This window comes from Aythya ferina (genome assembly GCF_964211825.1).
Source record: "Aythya ferina genome assembly, chromosome: 17".
Lineage (NCBI taxonomy): Eukaryota > Metazoa > Chordata > Aves > Anseriformes > Anatidae > Aythya > Aythya ferina.
The window spans coordinates 14,998,822-15,017,023 of record NC_140316.1 but is presented as its reverse complement, the minus strand read 5'-3'; the positions used below and the strand labels follow the sequence as shown (position 1 = coordinate 15,017,023).

The following is an 18,202-nucleotide window of genomic DNA, read 5'->3' as shown; positions in this document are numbered from 1 at the left end:
TTGCTGCAATGGCTTGGCTTAAATTAGAAAGAAATATGAGGAATCCAAAAGGCAAGGCAAAATGCTGAATCCTGCCCAATTCGCCTTAAAAATGCTGCTCCAAGGGGCGCACGGGGCTGTGCACCCTGGTGTGACCCTTCTAGCCAAGCGCTGATGGGGAGAGTCATGCATTTACCCGTATCGTGCCACAAACACCTGATAAATGAGGCTGTGGCTCATCTAGGAAAGAGGAGGCTTGGGTCAAAGAAGCAAATCCTTTATTGTGTAAAAACCAAGCAGACACGGGAACGCAGCCCCCCACCGCAACTGGCACCACGTCGCTGTCCTTGGTGTCGGGGGACGTGGGCAGGTGTCCCAGCAGGCAGGAGCTGGGGAACCTCGGCCATGCCCAGCTTCCAATACGAATGGAATTATAAAAGCTTCAGATACAGTCTCAGCTTCTGGAAACTAAAAATAGAAGAAAAACTTACACAGGGAGTGAGATCCTGCAACGTGCTCTTCAACACGCAGCTCGGTTTGACCAGCCCTCATGCTCCGCTCTGCTGGCACTGCATTTCACACCCAGCCCCAAAAGCATCCTTTGGCTGTTTTGCTTATCTCCGAGCACTGTACAGTGGGGTGAGACACCTCGGGCAGCCGAGCGACTGCAGGAGAAGAAAAGTGCTTCACCCCATGGCTGACCCCGAGCGCACCCGCAGTTACACAGAATAGACTGGGAGCGCATAGAAACCAGAACGCAATTAAACCCAAAAGGGTCTCATCAGGTATAAAACCATCTCCTGGCTTTTGGGGAGCCGCTTTCAGTCCCTGCTTAAATTACGTTTCCCATCTGATGCCCTTGCTAAGCGCGGGGCAGTGCTCTGCCTGGTGGCAGCTCCTCGCTCGGGTAAGGGGCCGGTGAGAGCAGCTCGCTGCGACAGGCTGCGCTGAGTGGGACACCGCATTATGCAAATTGTGCTTCCTGGAAAGAAATGCTTTATTAACACATGCTCCCTCCTTGTGTTGGCTTAGTCAATTTGGTCACAGCTTGACACCCAATAAGTTCATCTAAAGGCAACGGTTTTACAAAATGTTTTTCTAATCTATTTTAAACACTTAATTACAGTTGCGGTGCATTCATTAAGGACTTTGCTTTCAAACCTGGATTGCAGTAATAAATCCTGATTCTCCAAGTGTCAGTTGTAATCCAAAAATTGGATCCAAGTGGTTGTCAGAGACAATTGCTAACTACAAGATGTGAGCCTGACAAAGCCGAGCTGCCACCACTGGAGGGGGTGACCTTCGGTGTCGAGGCGAGGCAAATTTCAAGCTCAGCAGACAAGCACAGCCACAGGGCTGAGCTCCCAGACAGCGGGATGTGTCTGTGGGGCTGTGTGGCAGGAGCTAGGGGACGGTGTTTTTGGGAAGTCTGGGGGGGCACAGTGGGCACCCTGTGGTGTCGGGGCAGCGTGGGCTGGAGAGCAGTGGCTCAGGGGCGACCCTGCCATCGCTGCTCCATGCTCAGGGCACCCAGGGGCTGGGCACATCTCACAGATTCACGTGATTACCTCACTCTTTTCCGAGGTACTTCCTCATGATGCTGCTCACGTCATCCTCCTTCCCTTCTGCCTCTGCTCGGAGGCTCTCCACGTTGCTTTCGGCGGTGCCTTTGCCACTGCAGCCCTCCCCGTCCGGCCTCCGCGGCCGGCGCTTGATGCTGTCGGCGCTCCTGGAGGAGCGGACGGAGCCCGAGGAGGAGTCGGAGTCGGAGAGGGTGCCAGCATTCCCCCCGGGGGCCAGGCTGGGCTGCCCCACGCTCCTGCTCCTGGAGGAGGCCGAGCCACCCGCGATGGCCTCGTCCTCGAAGCGGACGGTCAGGGGCCGGTGGCCGTCCCGTCTGTCCCTGCCGGGCTTGGCCAGGCTGCTCGTGGAGCGGGATTTCCGGATGGCCGGGAGGAATTCGTCCAGGTCGGGGCCAGTTCTCCTCTCGAAGCTGAGGGTGGGCATCTTCCAGCCACTGGGGTCGCCCCCCTGCCCCTCGCCCAGCCCAGGGCTGGACCGTGCGCTCCGACAGCTCAAGGAGGCCCAGCCCGATGCCTCCCCTCCTTCCTCCGCCGACGGCTCCAGGCAGCTCCTCCACGGCCTCGTCCGGGGCACCCCGAGCGGCTCCATCCCCGCGGCTGCCGAGCTGAGGCCACGGCCGGAGCTGCCCAGGGAGAGCAGAAGGGAATCACAGGAGCCAAACTTGGAGGCTCTTCTCAGCACCGGGGAGCGTGCCGGCTCCCCTGTCTCCGCCGGCTCCCAGGCCATGCTCCGCAGGCTGCTGGAGCGCAGGAGGCTGCTGCCGGCTCCGCCGCTTGCCCCGGGCTGATCCGTGCTCAAGTCCCCCGGGGTCTCGGCCACCTCCGGGTGCACCCGGCAGCGCCGCAGGGCAGCGGCACCGGTGGTGCGGTAGATGGGGAGGGCAGAGGTGTCCTCCAGCTGCAGCGGGCCCTGCTCCCGCTCCGCTCCCCTTCTCCTGCGCAGCTCCCCCACGTAGTCAGAGAGCGCGGCCGAGGCGCTGGGCAGCGGGGAGCGCGCGCCCCTCGGCACCGGAGGAGATGCTGGGCTGGGGGTCCTCCCCTCCAGGGCAGGCGAGAGCCCCCGCCGCGGCACCAGGGGGGACCTCGCTCCTGCTTTATCCCCTGGCTGCTTTGGGCCTGCCAGCTCCTCTTCATCTGCAGGAGGCTTCACATACTCCCGTCTTCTAGCACCAAGCAAAGGACTCGCAGCCGTCCCCAGGTCCCCAGCATCGACGGACCTCGTGGTGCTCAGCGAAGAGCCCGGCCGGGTGGGTGCCGGCTCTGCCGTGTCTCTGCTCCCCCTAAACGACAGAGAGCCACGTGAGTTTAAGCAGCGTGGTTTCCGCGAAGCATAATGTCATTCAGCAAGGCCATGCGTGAGCGGCAAAAAGCTGACATTTGCACGGTAATCTCCAAATAAACTCTCATTGCAGCATCGAGAAGCTCAGCAGTGACCGAAGATTTTATCTTAAATAACTCTGAGCAAACCAAACCAGCTGACTCCATGGCACAAAGTGTACGGCATCACCGACTCAGCTCTGCCAAAGCAACAAACACCTCCAAAAATCCTTCCTTCCTGTCAGCTTATAGCAAAATAGAGGACTTATTTTATTCCTGCCCAAACCAAAGATTATTCTCAAAATCTGTGAAACCAACTCACAGAGCAGCTTAAGTACCTCTTAACATTACCGTAGGTCATGTTGCACCAGTGCTCCTCTGGGAAGGAAAAACCACCAGGAACTGCAGGAGCAGAACAAACACCCAGCCCCAGGCAGAGCACAAGCCGAGGGACGAGCTCCTTTCACGTGGGGACGGAGCAGGATTTGCTTTGCAAAGAGGGGCTCCGAGCATGAGCTGGGCAGGGGCTGGCAGAGCAGCATGGCAGCTCTCCGCCCAGCAGCACAGATTTCCTCTCCAAGCAAATGCAGTTTGGGGGAAAATCTGCTCTTTGAAGAGCAGCTGTCAGCAGTGAGCCTGATGGTGCGGGGCTGGAAGCTCACCCTGCAAGCAGTGGCACCGCGAATGGCAGGAACCGCGGGGGTGCTGTGCGCTCAGCGATCAGGAGCTGTTCTGCCCGTTCTGCCCCTGAAACACAGCCCTCACCCCGGCGGGCCCACGGGGTCGTAAGCGAGAGCGTGGTGCTACACTGGGGATGGCATCGGCACGGCACATATGGCTCCGGCAGCCTGCACTGAGCGCAGACGTCGAGCAGCAGAAAGGGCAACACCACCGCCCACCGCCACCGCCTCATGACACGGCACGGTGCTGGGGAACATCCCCACAGGCACCACGGGTGCTGAATTCCTTCTCAAGGGGCCAGATCCTGGTGCCTGCAGGCTGTGAAAGGGCTGTTCTGCACCAAGCCCGTCCCTGTCCTTGCAGACCTGATGCTCAGAGGTGGGGAGGGGGCTTCACTCACTGTCCTGGTGTCACCAGTGACACCAAGCCCCAGCTGTGACACTTTGCACGGTCACCCCATCACCTACATTGGCATGAAGGGCTGAAGAAATGGATTTCCTGCTTGTGCCACTGCAGGGAAAGGCAAAGGGCTGCTTTGCCAGGGCATGTCTGAAATAAAGCCGACGCTCTGCAGCGCTGCGCAGTGTGTAATTTTAGCTCAATGATAGCCAGTTACTATCTATAGGCTGCTCGCTCTCAGCCGCGTGCCGGTGAGACGAGGAGCGCGGGCGCCCACCAGCACCGCAGGTTGGCAGGGGCTGAGCCCGCTGCTGGGAGCCCCTCGGCACCACCTGGACCTCAGTCAGCCAGAAAGCACCCGGGGGGACCAGGACCTGGAAAGGCTTCCTGGGTCCAAGTGTGTCTGGCACCAAAAAGGAGAGAAAAAGAGAGGGAAGGATGGGGTGAAGCAGCAGAACCTAAATACAAACAGATCTCCGGGAGGTGAGCAGGCTCCGATGTGCAGGAGCTGCTGCCAGGTTTTCCATCAGCAGGAGAAAAGCATCCTGCCCAGGGAAAGGCTCGCGTCGCCATGGGAACGGGGTGAGAGTGGATAATCCCAGCGACAACGCGGGACAAGCTCAGCCCGGGCTCTGCTGACCCGTGAAATCATTTACACGCCGAGACAAACTCCGTGGCGGCCAAGGGGAAGGGACTGCAGCCACCGGAGGGGAACGGAGCCGCTGCGGGTCCCCTCGCTCCCCTGTGCCTGCTGGGCTGCGTGCCCACAGCTCGCCAGCGGCCCCACACTGCTCGGGTATCCCATGTGGAGAGAATTAAGCACAGGGCTGATCTCCTGCAAGGAATGCAGCAGCCTCCAGGACTCACCGCGCTTCTGCGCCCAACGCTGCTGAAGCGTCCGGCTGATTAACAGCAGGACACGTTTTGGTAACACTGGTTTTTAGCATCCTAAATTGCATCCCACCTAAATGACATGTGTAAACCTTCCGAGAGAAAATGGAAGTTGCTCCAGTCACTCCCCCTGTTTGCAAACAGCACCGTAAGCTACCTGCCGCATGGCCGGCTTTCATAAATTAAACGGTCAGCTCCGATATCTTCCTTTAAGACCGAGATAAAAGTGAAGTGAGGAGGGAAGGAGCTCTAATGGACTGTGAACACAGCCAGCTCACTCTCGGCAATTTATTGTCCTGCTCAGCGTGACGGGCAGTTCCTCGTTTTACGGAGATCTTTAGAGCCTGCAGTGGAGCGAAGGCAGCGAGCAGGAGCCCTGCGCCCAGCCCCAGCACCGTGCCAGGTCCCTGCACAAGGGGCCACATCCACCCCGTGCTCAGACCCCCCAGACCCCTGCCCCCAGCAGAAAGGCTGAAGCTGAAGACCCTCCCCAGGCAGTGAAGCACCGTGCGAGGGGAAGCGCTGCAGGATTTCTCAGCTTTTGGCACTTTTCCTCTTTCTTTCCAGCACCCACAACACTCGAGTCCTTCCAGCAGAAGCTGTTAACGCTTCCCTCACAGGAAGCAGTGCTGCCAAAACCGGGGGGTGCCACCAAAAAGTCCATCCTGGAGACCAGAATATCACGTTATTCTTCTCTCCAGGAGAACGTGAATGAGGCAGGGGGGCTGGGGGGCTGTTTTGCAGGGGCTGCCCAGCTTTGTGCCCACTGGAGACCCCCAAGCCCTGGGCACCCCCCCCTCAGTGCTTTGTCCCCAAGCTCCTGCCCTCAGCGTCCTGCTGCAGCCTCCACTGCTGCGTGCCCTGGGGCCGCAGGGGCACTGAAATTACACCTCATTTTCTGTTAATTGCCTTCTGCAAAATGAGGGGCACAAACGCAATCCAACCCCTTCCTGCAACAGCTCCCCTCCAGCCACGCATCCCAAACCAGGGGCTGATGTGCAACCAACAGCTCCTGGGGCTCAGGACAGCATCCCTGCACCCCCGGCCTTCGCTGCCTCACGTGGTGCTCCCCAATTCTTTTGGGGTGGTGGGGGATGCTGTGGGAGGTGGGATGGGTGAGCGTGCTGCAAAGCAAACACCGCTCGTCGCCCCGCTGCCGGGAAGACGGCTTTCCTAAGGCTCGGGGCCCAATGCAGAGCTCTGAAGGCATCTGCGAGCCAAAAGGAACTCTGTAATATGCCATTCACACCAAAGCAAATGACATACAACAATAATTAGTGAAGATTACACAGCAATTAACATGATTACAATTATGGTAGTTGAAATAATTTATACAATAAAATCCGCACATGCACTGCAACACATGACCAGGGATAAAAGTGGAGCTCGGATGCTTTTCCTGGGAGCTCATAAATAAAGCCAAGACAACTCCATTTCAGGGAGAGAGAAGAAATTGGCCTAATTTCTGACAGAAGAGGATTTTCTCATCGCGCCGTCATCTACAGAACAGCTCCCAGTTCTAATATAACAATTTGCTTTGACGCCCTACCGCTTCCAGACAAGCGTGGCACATCCCAGCAGCCGTGTACCTGGGATCCAGGTTTCGGGGATGAGGACAGAAGGGGAAATGCCTGGAGCCCACCAGCAGAGCTGCCACCTCTCCCCGGGCCATATCAGCCCCACAGAGCCCGGGCAGCCCCGCGAGGATAGCAGCAGTGCCAGGGCACGCCGGGGCTGTGGGTGCTGCGGGGTGCGAGCACCTAAAGGTGCCTGAGGGTCCTTCAGCTCCCCTGCCTGCACCTGGGACCGGCTGCCACGACCTGCCTGGCGAGAGGCAGGGTTAATGCATTAAGTTCTGAGTTTGCTTCCGAATAAAAAATGGAAGGTTTATCCATCTCTGCTGTGTGTCATATTTATTGAGGCTTAGCTCTGCTGTCCAACATTTTGTACAAGCATTTAAATAGCAGAGAATTAAAGAAAACGTTAATCAAATCTCTCGTTTCTGTGCACTACACTGACGATAATAGCCTTATATTCTTTCCTCTGGCTTTTGACAGCTGTTTGTTCAGGAAATATCCCATATGTACTACAGAGAAGCAAGTGCTAGGCAGATTCATTTTTCATTACTGGGTGCTTGTGTAAGACAAAGGAATCTTAATAAGGAAGAGCTCGTTTCGCTGATCTCGTTTTTATTACCTACCGGTCTCATCTTCTGTTTGTTTGCATTTCATCCAGCCTCCTCTCTAATGTTTCCATCTTAGATTAGCGAAGCCAAACACAGCTCCCACACTGGGATTTGCAATTTGCCTTTTCACTAACCCCAGGACAGAGCCAGATTGTCACATTATTTCCAGGTCTAGGTACAAATTTCCTTTCTCAATGGCCGTGGTCGGCCCAGCAAGTTATTTTTATTAATCCCCAAGCCTACAAACCTGCCCTTTCATTATAAATCCAGTGCACTTTAGCTCAGAGACATGATATAAGCCCTAACTCCTGACTCACTGCCACGCACTTACAATCACGGTTGGGTCACTCGGACCAGCAGACCCCAAAAGGTGCTGGGGGACGGGGAGGAAGCGCTGCTGGGGGGTGCTGGGGAGCAGCACGGCTGCCTCGGGGCTCCCAGCCACCTCCTGCCCTGCTCCCAGCCCTGCTCCCAGCCCTGCCTTCTCCCAGCACTGGGCAGGCTGCTCCAGCCTATGCAAGGTATCTGCTGCCAGGGGACTTGCTCTTCAGAAAATTAATTCTGGCAATAGTTAGCTATTTTACTGTACAAAGCCACAGCACGCAGCGAGGACAGACCTTTCCGGAATGAGAGCAGGGAGATTAATGCTAATGTCTGCAACGAGCGGCAGCCGGAGAGCTGCATCTGCCTGGATTTCCTACCCATAAAGCACACACTGACGGGGACTAGGTGGGCACCAGGAGGACACCAAGAGCCCTTGCAGTGGCTCCTGCCCAGCCCCTGCCACCACGTGTCCCTGCTGTGGCACAGCATGGAGCTGAGCCCCAGTGGTTTGGCCACGCGAGTGCTCAGGCCACTCTGCAGCTTGCTCAGAGCCCAGCAGCATCGCCACCAAAAATTAACATATTTCATATTAAAACTGTGTAAATGCAGACTGCTTCCTCGGTAGCGAAAAGTGAGCATATGGCATACAAATCCTCAAATAGGCTGCATCGCCTCTTTAAATTATCTCTAGAGAATACATCAAGGGATGTTTTACTGCTTGAAGCATGTTTTTGATGTAGTGGCTTTCATCTAGCGTTTCACTGATCCTGGCATGGCAGCGACTACCTTCCTTGATTTGATGCTGCGACCTCGAACCCCGCGGTTCCCCCGCTCCCTCCTGCCCACCACCGTGCTCCTCACTGTGCTGCAGGACCTGCCACACCAAACTGGGTTTGTTTCCCTCCCTTCTCCCTCCTCAGCCCCATACACACCGCACCAGGACACCCACAGAAGGGAGAACCCACGGCAGGGCCCGCGTGCTGCCCGGCAGTGCCTCTGCCATCTCACGGCGGACACCCGCGCTGCTCTCAGCCCTTGGGGCTCCTTTGCTGCCTCCCAAGCACCTTCACAATACACAAACTTGAAAAATGATTGCAAATGTCAGTCACGGAGCCTTGCAAGCCCTAAGCCACCCAAAGCCTTTCTTCAGCTGAAGTGGCCCAACCGCAGGCTGTGTGCGATGGCATATATTTTCCTCGCAGAGCAAGTATTAAAGAACTAATAACATAAGGCTCTTGCTAAACTGTTTGGGCTGATCCACCAGCAGTGTTTGCAAATCGATTTTTTTCTCCCTTAATATCCTTAAAGATATCTTAGCTGGAAGGGAAAATTACGGTGAAATCAACAGATGCCACCAGATGTGTGTGACCGCGAGGTTTACGGGGAGAGAAGATCAGCGCCAGCAGCCCCGGGGCCGGGCTGTGCTCTGCGTGGGGACGGAGCCGCAGGGGACACTGGTGGCACCAAGGGACCAGCCCTGGGGCTCCAACACCCAGCCCTGCTCCCCGGGCCCCCTCCAGCAGGGCTCTGCCGGCTGCACACCCCAGGCTCCGTGCCCATGCGCATGGCTCTGCAGGACGCTGCCCTCCCCAAAACCTGCCCTGGAGCTGCACCAGCCCAGCGAGCACCCAGAGCCCACGCCTCACCGCAGGGTGCTGGCTTCTCCTCCCCTCCCCACATTGCAATCCACTGGAGCTGACACCCAGAGCCAGTGGTTTCCCCGGAGGAGAGCTGCGTGGGGCTCCCCCCAGGCCACCGCTGCCCACCGTGCCTGTGACAGCCCCTTACCTCGGGCCCTGGGCGCTGCGGCTCCCCATGGACTGCACCGAGAGGCTCCCGGCCACGCTGGCACCCGTTGGGGATGACCAGCCTGCAGACGAGCCCAGCCAGGAGCGGATGCTTTCTGCAGGCTCCAGGCTCAGAACAGAGCCGACGCTGGAGCAGGCGTCCCTGCGGGGAGAGGAGAGAGGAGAGGAGAGCCCTTGTTAGTGCCAGGAAGGGGCTGGGGGTCCCTGACCGCTCCAGCTGGGGGCTGGATGGAGCCCTTTGGGGTCTCTGTTTCCCTCCCAGGCCGCAGAGCAGCCTAACGTGCCCCACTGCAGCCCAGCAGGCACAAGCAGAGTGCCCAGGGAGAGCACAACCGTCAGGGGCACATGGAGCTGGCACAGAAGCCAGTCTGTCCACATAGGGTGGGAGCATGGGGCACACAGTGACACGTGGTGGCATGAGGTGGCACATGGTGGCACACACACAGCCATCACCGACAGCCCTGTGTGGGCACCACGCCTGTGGCCAGCAGCTCCGAGGGCTTACTCACGTCTCCCTCCTGGAGCACAGCGTGTCCCGCGCCGTCTGCACACTGCAAACAAAGGGCAGTGGGGTCAGGCACAGATCAAAACCTTTCCAGAGGAACCACATCAGAGCTTGGTGCCAACACGGAGGAGCAGGGCTGTGCAGAGCCAGGGTACAGCCTCCTGTGCCGGGCAAACAGGCTGCAAGGCTCAAAGCCCATCCTGCTCCCTGCACCACCTCTGGGCTGCTGCAGGGACCCTGCAGACATCCCCAACACCCCACAGGGCTGGGGGCTGCTGCAGCAGGGCATGGGAGCTGCCTTGGGGGCCTGTGGTCAGGATGGGCAGGGAGCAACGGGGTCACCGAGCCACCCCCCGGGGAGGGGACAACCTTGGTGACAAGGGGACAATATCACCGGCCTCGGGCTGATGACATTGCAGAGACCCTGCCCAGGGCTCGTGGCTGCAGGACGTGCCATCAGGCATCGTGTGTGCTGCTGAAGGGTGAAGCAGAACCCATCGCTTTTCCCAAACGCAGCAGCTGAGGATGTCCCTGCCGGGAAGCGCTTCTCACCTCTGCAATGTGCCAATTGTATTGGAAATCTTTTTTTTTTTTTTTTTTTTTTTTTTTTTATGAAGAAGTGAATTTCTGAGCTCATGGTTTCTAGCTCACCCTTCCCCGGTTTAATCACTGCATAAAGAAAAATCTCTTCTCACAGCATGATGACAAGCACATCCCTGCCATTTTTTAAAAATGTATTTATCTACTTTGTCTCCATTTATCATGATGCCCCTTTATCAGTGTAGCAGAGGGGAAAATTGGAGGGCTGTGGACACAACAGCTGAAAAATTCAATAGAATACTTTTCCCATTTTTTCCTAGTAAATTCTTCCACCTCATGTGCCCAGCTGCATTGATTCCTCCCGGCCCCCCAGCTTCTGTGGCTGAACAAAGCCAGGTTTTCTGATCGATAAATGCAGCAACAGGGCACCTGCTGCATGGACACCCACACCATGGACACCCATCTGCAGCCTGGGGACACCCACGGGCCCTGCCGAGCCCAGGAAGGGGAAGGCACGAACCAGGGCCGGTTTCTGCACTGCAGCAAGGAGCCGTGGGCACTTCTGTGCCTCCCTGGCACGCCAAGCCCACAGGGAACAGGGGGCTGCTCTGTGATCAGGGCCTTCTCCATCCTTTCTGCTTCTCTTAAGCTGGGCCACACGAGATGATTTCAAGGGTGACACTTTTTCATGTGACCATTTATCAATGTCAAGTTACTTGTTCATAAACACGCTCTCAGCCAAAACGCTGCCTCTCCTGCAGGGGTGCAGCCGCAGCCACCCCAGCACCGCCCTGCTGTGCCCTCCCCACCGCCAGCACCCCGCCTGGCCCCGCAGCCTCACCTCTCGGCGTCGCTCTCGTCGCTGGCGCGCAGCTCCTCCAGGGCCAGCTGCAGGTCGGCGATGCGCCGGATGGCGGTGCCCAGGTCTGCCTGCAGCCCCTGCCGTGCTGCCGCCACCTCGGCCAGCTGCTGCTCCTGCGGGACCGCATGGGGTCAGTGCCAACCCCGACCCTGCACCCACCGCCAGACCCTGCTGCGTTGTGTTGCCGTGGCTTGCCAAGCCTCCAACGCGCCCGTGCCATCTTGCACATGGGGACGGGTGAGCGAAGTTGAAGGGACACCCCCAACACATCACTGACCCTAACCCCCACAACAGAAGGCTAAAGATGATGAGCAAACACTAATGAGCTTGGGGCAGAACGTAAGGAGCACCCAACAGTTAGTGTGCAGAAAGCTGCGGGTATCTCCACACGGAGGGCCCTTGGTTTTAGATGCACGGCAGCACCAGCGCAGCACCAGGTTGTACAGCCAGCAACAATCAGTGCAGGGGGATGTCTTTGCGAGCCACCAGAGCTGTGTGTGTACGTGCTGCAGCTCAGCGTTGAGAACAAAACCTGAACAAGAAATAAAACCATCTTTGAAGACACGTGTCCCCTCCCGGCAAGCGGGATGCTGGGCTCTGGCGGTGAGCGGGCACCAGGTCTGCACAGCGGTGCAGGCACACATCGTGGGAGCTGGGTTGTGCTCAGGTGGGGATCTCAGCACGGTGCTGTGTCACCCCAGATCCAAATGTAAGCCAAATATCTCAAATGGCCAAATGTGATATCAAAAGGTAACACCTCCCCCTGCGCAGAACATCCCAAAGGGCTGGGACGGGGAGCACCGGGCTCTGGGGACAGCTCGGGGGCAGAGACCGTGGGGGCACAGACTGCAGGAGGCTCCTGGGGCACCCCCTGCCCACACACACCACGCACCTGCTTAGAAACAAAGCCCTTCCCAGAAATGCAGCTGGTTTATAAGAAAGACAGGAGCTTCATTTATAATTCAAACTGCAGGAGGAGAAGCAGGGAAGCAGCACCGCCCGGGCAGCTCTGCAGGTTGGCAGCGCCCGCAGCCTCGTGGTGCACCAGGGATGCCCGACCCGGTGCTCACCGCTGAGCCTGCGGGGGCCGAGCTCCCCCTTCGATCTGACTGCCAGGCTTTTCTGAGCGCAGCCACGAGGAAGTCTTGGTGCCGTTTTCTAAAACCATCACACGGCAGAGAGAAAAAGAGAGAGAGCGCAAGCTGCAAATTCAACTTGATTGAAGCTGCCAGCTGTAAAATTGCCATCTCGGTGGTGACAAGGTGAGAGATGATTTGCAGCGCAGGCTGCGACAGGCCACGGTGCAGGAGCCAGCAGACTGTCAGAGTAAATAATGAAAGCCCTGGTATCACCGCACGCCCAGGCCCGGGGGGAAGAGCATTGCAGTTCATAAAAACATGCAAAGAAGGATCCCAGTTATGGTCGCACAGCATCACAGTTGCTTCTGGAAAGGCACCAATATTGGGAAAAACCTGAAGGCTGCCAAGAAGCTTTCTGAAATTCGGTGCTTCCAAGCCTTTTGCTTCCCTCCCTGCTCATGCAGTGCAGAGGCGTGGAAGGCCGAGTTCAGCCGCGGGAGCTGCTCCGAGGCAGTGGGGTTGGTCCTGCCCAGCAGGGACACTGCCGTGCTGGGGGCTCGGGAGGGGGCACACGGGGAAAGGCTGGCCCCTGAGCAGAGCCAGCTCCACACAGAACAAAACCCAAATTTTGGCTGGCGACGTGCCTGTGTTCAGCTATTTGCAACCGCAAGAGCCGGCAGTAAAACAACTGCTGGATAAAAAGCCCAAGTCTTCAGACACGCTGATAAGAGCCTCTATTGAACTAATTCCTCAGCTCCACGATACGGCTCCAATTAAATACAGTTCACTGCCTGCATTTAATTCCTCTCTCCCATTCTGCTGCCATTAACCTGAGGCTGCGTGGCACGGAGGCAGCCCTGCACACGCCGTGCCCCCAGCCCCGCTCCTGGGCTGGTGAGGGGCAAAACCCCACAGCCCTGCGGCTCCTGCCCATGGCCCCACCGGGGGCAATGTTAACATAGGGCTGAGAATTCCTGCTCCTAAACCAGAGCAGGCAGTGCTCGAGCACAGTGGTGTTGCTAAAACAGACTCCTTGCAGCAGCAGCGCTATCACCATCACCATCACCGTGGGTACACGGGCTGAGCACACACAAAGGGAAGCACCAGTCACAGTCAGAGAATAATTTGGGACTGCTCCGCTGCTGAGGGACTTGTACGGGTCTGTGCACATGGATCTGCAGCGAGACTACGTGGGGAGGAGAAACCACTGGATCTCCGTGCCCTGCCTTTCTGCAGGACTTTGCGCCTTGCAGAGAAGATGCTGGGGCTGGCAGGAGGCCACCAAGGGGACGAGGCAGTGTGGGGGGGCTGTGACCCCAGGACCACCTCCGCAGCTACCAGCACCCAGCGGGTGCCCAGCCCCGTGGCACCCATGGTGCTCACTGGCGCTCACCCCTACCCACTGTAACACGCTGTCAGCCAGCGTCAGCTGCAGAAAAAGGACCTTTTAACCCTTTTTTCTTAAAATCAAGCACAAAGTAGCTGTACCCTATGATTGTCTCAAGGAAGGGAATAATTATGTCAATATAATTACATTTCAAATGCAAAAAATTATCTTCATTATACAAACCGAGAATAAACGCCCCAGCGTCAGGCCGCAGTTATCCCAGCCAGCTATTAGACACCTCTGACATATGTTGTTTCAATCTAAATGGAAATTCGGGAAGCATTGCACTTTTCATACAGTGACTGGCCTGAATGCTAACGTTCAGGAAGAGCCTCTGAGCGCTGCTGCCTTTTTGCCTCCTCTCAGCAGAAAAAGGAAAAGAAAGGAAAAAAAAAGGGGGAACACATTTACTGAGAAAATCCCAGCCTGCTCGCCAGCCTCTGACAAAGCCCTGGCATTGCCCGGGAGAGAAAGCGCAGGAGAACCGAGCGAAAGCTGCGGGGAGACCTGGGGAGATGAAAGGCAGCGTGTGGCTGATCCTGCTGGTGTTCATCGCTCATGGCCCGTTATCCCAGCACCCTGCTGCTGGTGGCTGCGGATCCTGGGCAGGAGCAGTGCTGAGGAACACGAACGGGGCTGGGAGAGGAAGGGGAGCCACGGGCAGGGTCTGCATCTGGCTGGGCTGAAGGCTGGAGCAGCCTGCACTGGTGCCCGGCTGGGGAGTAAGGTGGTGATTTCCCAATTCTATGAGATTTGGGACCTATTGGATTTTTTCCCTGACTCTTTATGAGATTTGGTCCCTGTTGACTCTCTGGCAGCCGCAGGGATCTAACCCTCTGGCCCCTCCTCACACCGCAGGCTTTGCTTTCGTTGCGTCCCTGCATAAGGGTTTCCCAAACCTCCTTTCTCCAGGATTTCTTTTCCGTCTAAATTTGTCTCAGAGGCATTTGAAGGTAAGTTAAGAAGAGAGAAGCAACAACAGCACTGAAATATTTATGGGGCCGTGAAGGATGCCGAGCCTGGCACCAGCGAGCAGCAGGCCCTGCCGCCTGTGTTTGTGTTTGCGGTTTTGCTGTCACAACACAACCTTTGCGAGCTCCCATCCGCCTGAAGTGAAGTGTAATCTAATTAGCCCAATTTGGATGGCTGCTATCTGAATAACTTAGCGTACACCTGCAGTATTCATCAATCATTATTATTTTTAATTAAGCAATTAACTTTCGTCTTTTCGGAAAGTTCGATGCGACAAGGTTTCCGCGGCTGAGGTCTCAAGCAGGACGGGGTGCATCCTGCACCCAGCCACCAGCAGCACCTGGAAGTGCTGTGAGCAGCCACGAGTGCTGGTGATTTCCTGGACAATTTACTTCTTTAATGGCAAAACAGAAATCGCCCACCCGCTGCACGACACAGCTAATTAGCGCACGGCAGAGCTCTCGCTCCTCCATCACCCAGCCTCACCTCCAGGGGCCGGCTCCCTTTGATAATCTTCTCGTTGCACTTAGCCAAAGTGATCAGCACTTAAAGACAAGAGCAGCGCTGCGAGACCCCCAGTCTGGGTGCTGCTGGAGGCCCTGCTGAGAGCTCGGGGTTTGTCTGGGGCAGGCAGCGTTCTTGGCTGCTATCGCAAGCAGCTCCCATTTTCAGCTTCACTGGAAATGCCACAAACCAGCTAAAGGTTGCAAATAAAAAAATCATAAATATCAGGCTCTACTATGCTACACCACGCTGGACTGCGTGGCGATGGCAGGGCTGCAATTACAAAGGGTTTCTCCCATCAAAGGGACCATAAAAAGATTATTTACACTGCGACTCTCACCTTCAAAAAACGAACCAAAACCCCGTGCGAAGAATATTTTAACACCTGTACTTTGATTTTCAGTAGAAGTAGTTAATTATTATGCTGATGAATTTCACAGCTTCATTAAAGACACCTCCTTTAAGAGGAGGATGGGGGCACCCCCCTCCAGCTCTGGTGCTGTCTCCAGAGCACTGAAGCCACCAGGCACCATGCCCAGCACCCAGCACCCCCCTGCCCAAATCGTGGCCGCAGCAAGGGCAGCTGGTGCCTGTGCCAGCCCCTGCCCCATCCTTCCCTACACCACACAGGGCAGCTCACCAGGAGGCTCGTGTCAGGAAAAGCACAAATGCGTGTGCATTCGTGATGAGCAGAGAGAGCAGGGTTTGTTTTTACACTCCCCAGGACTTGGAAATCCATCCCCTGCCCCTTGCCACGGCTCAGGCTCTGCCAGCTGGGTGCAGCCGTGCACGCTCCGGGTGTCAGCACAGCAGCTGAGAGACCAGGAGCTGCTGCAGGCTCAGAGCCAGGCTGTGTAGGAAGAGGAGGTACAGCTCCACGGGAGAAATTCAGGACATGCAACTGAAGCAAAGACAGAGACAACCGGGGCCAAGTACTACCCCCTCCGTTAGAAAACATGCATCCCTCCCTGCGACGGCACAGGGCTTGGAAAGCATTCAAACCCCATTCTTCCTACAAAATTCATAAGGCAGAGCCATCTGCCTGGCAGCCAGCTCTCCAGCTCCCATCCCTGGGCTGTATTTTCCCTGCTGTCTGTGAATGTCGGGAGCACGAGGCAGCTTCTGCCTCCCAACTGCCCAAAGTGGGTCAAAAATGAGGGAGGAATGGGAACGGGAGTCCTGAGCCCAGCCGGAGGCGTGGGGGTGATGGGACAGCAACAGTCCTTGTGGTAGTAGGATTTAACATGCCTCCACCTCTGATAAATGCGAGCCATTAGAATAAAAACCCTACGTACAGACATCAGCTCTTGGGACCTGGGAAGCCAGACTAGTTCCTAATCCCACCTGAGTAACGAACCGTCCCGCCGGGTGTTTCTCAAGCCCTGGTAGTGCCTGGCAAGTGCACAGCCTCACCACTGCTTATTTAAATAAAAAAAAATCATTAGGTGCAGACCACGACTTAAGTAATGTTAAGTGAATAATTCATGCAGTATCTATAATAGATGGGGGATTTAGCAGGAGCAGGGCTGTAAGTGGCTCTGTATGAACTATTGATGCTCCCTGCCTGGCACAGCTGCAATCACAGCTCTCTGTGATGCTTTACAGGAGTGCTGGTAGGAGCGTGGGCTGAGCAATGCCTCCACTGCTGGGAACGTTGTGGGGCCACCAGAGCAGCCAGGGCTGGCCTGAGGCATCCCCAGGACCTCCTCTCCTGTGCCCTCCTTGCTCAGCTCCCTCCTCCCACAGCCAATGCCAGTAACCCCAGTTGCCTGCCTGCCTGGATTCAGCCAGCCCCCATTTGCCCCTGAGCAAGTCTGTTTGTGCCGTGCTCCTGGGAGCTCCCTCAGACACCCTGCAAACTTGGGGGACAGAAGCATAAGATGACCGAGCATCAAATACAGGGGGTCTCCAGCACGCCGGGCTCAGGCTGGCAGAGCAGGGACAAAGCCTGTCTGTGGTGTGTGCAGTGGCTGTGCAGCAATTCACTCCAAAGCAGTGCTTCCTTCAGAAGGGCTCGCAGCCTCGGGGAGAACTAAATGGCGAGCTCTCCTTGATTGTTAAATAAAAGATTATTGATAAAATAACTGCTTCTAATGCGGCTGTCTCGCTAGCAGAAATGCAATATCTTTCAATTACTGCTTGGAAGCAAGGCTTTCCTTTTGTTTACTGGAAAATACCAACATGAAAAGAGCTGCCGGGAGAGGACTGTACAGCGAAGGTGAAGCTATTTCTGCTGCACTCCCGCTCTGCCTGGGGCTTTGTGCAAGCAGAGCAGGCTCACTGCCTGTCCGTGGGCTCACTGTCTCCGTGCAGAGCAGCACAGCAGGGCTGGGCACCCCGAGGGGCACTGCCCCGTGCCGGGCGCTCCCCCTGCTGCAGCTCTCCCCCAGAAAAGCAGCAGGAGCTGGGCACCTGCTCAGCATTTGCTAGAGATGAGCAGGAGAAGCAGTTTGCCTCCTGGAACAAAATAGAGAGCAGAGAGACTGCCCAGCCCTGCCTGCCCAGCTGGGGAGAAATGGAAAGCGAGGAGCTGCGGTGACAGCTTTGGTTCGATGCTTTGGGGCTGTGGGGGATGAGAAGCCATCCTCTGCTCCCGCAGTGAGCCCGGAGCTCCCCAGCTCCACTCGCTGTAGCCCAGACCTGGCGTGCTCTGCATCCCTTGGAGGAATGGGACCACCACTTCCACAGCTCCCTGACCTCCCAGGGGAGCAGGGCTGGGAGGACACCGCTCGCTCTGCAGCAGCACATGGAGAAGTGCACGGCCCGGGTTTCCCTGAGCCCCCATCTCAAAGCAGCCAAGCTGGGACAAAAGCAGCCCTGGGCAAGCCCTGGTCTTGGGGGGTGCAGGAGGGCAGGGGGGCCGAGGAGGGCCTGGCAAAGCAAAGGCTGCCTGAAACTGTGCATTTTTGGCAGAACAAAGGGGCCCATGGGGCAGCACCCCCTTACCAGTTCCACACGCCGGCGGCTGGACTCCAGCTCCCTCTGCACCAGCTCGTTCATGTCCGCCTTCATCTCCTCCATCCTCCTCTGGTAGTACTTGGTGCTCTCCTTCTCCCGTGCCTCCGACTCGGCCGCCTTCTCCAGCTCCTCGCCCATCTTTATGATGCTGTCCCGCAAGCGCAGCACCAGTACCTGGGGAGGCAGCACGGGGTAGAGCCAGGGAGATGCAGGTGGGGAGCCAGGAAG

At 56.9% G+C, this 18,202-nt stretch overlaps 1 protein-coding gene across 1 annotated transcript in view; it reads right to left on the bottom strand.

The window, feature by feature from the left end:
• Nucleotides 1-240: 240 nt before the first annotated feature.
• The window catches only part of MYO18B (myosin XVIIIB), a 56,988-nt gene continuing 39,026 nt past the window's right edge, over nucleotides 241-18,202 (bottom strand). Inside the window, exons 39-44 of the mRNA XM_084491708.1 lie at nucleotides 17,963-18,148; nucleotides 11,054-11,187; nucleotides 9,677-9,718; nucleotides 9,148-9,309; nucleotides 1,548-2,842; nucleotides 241-447 (exon numbers count right to left, since the gene is read on the bottom strand). Coding sequence (XP_084347834.1) covers nucleotides 1,549-2,842; nucleotides 9,148-9,309; nucleotides 9,677-9,718; nucleotides 11,054-11,187; nucleotides 17,963-18,148 — 1,818 coding nt within the window. The 3' untranslated portion in view covers nucleotides 241-447; nucleotide 1,548. The remainder of the gene's footprint in view (nucleotides 448-1,547; nucleotides 2,843-9,147; nucleotides 9,310-9,676; nucleotides 9,719-11,053; nucleotides 11,188-17,962; nucleotides 18,149-18,202) is intronic.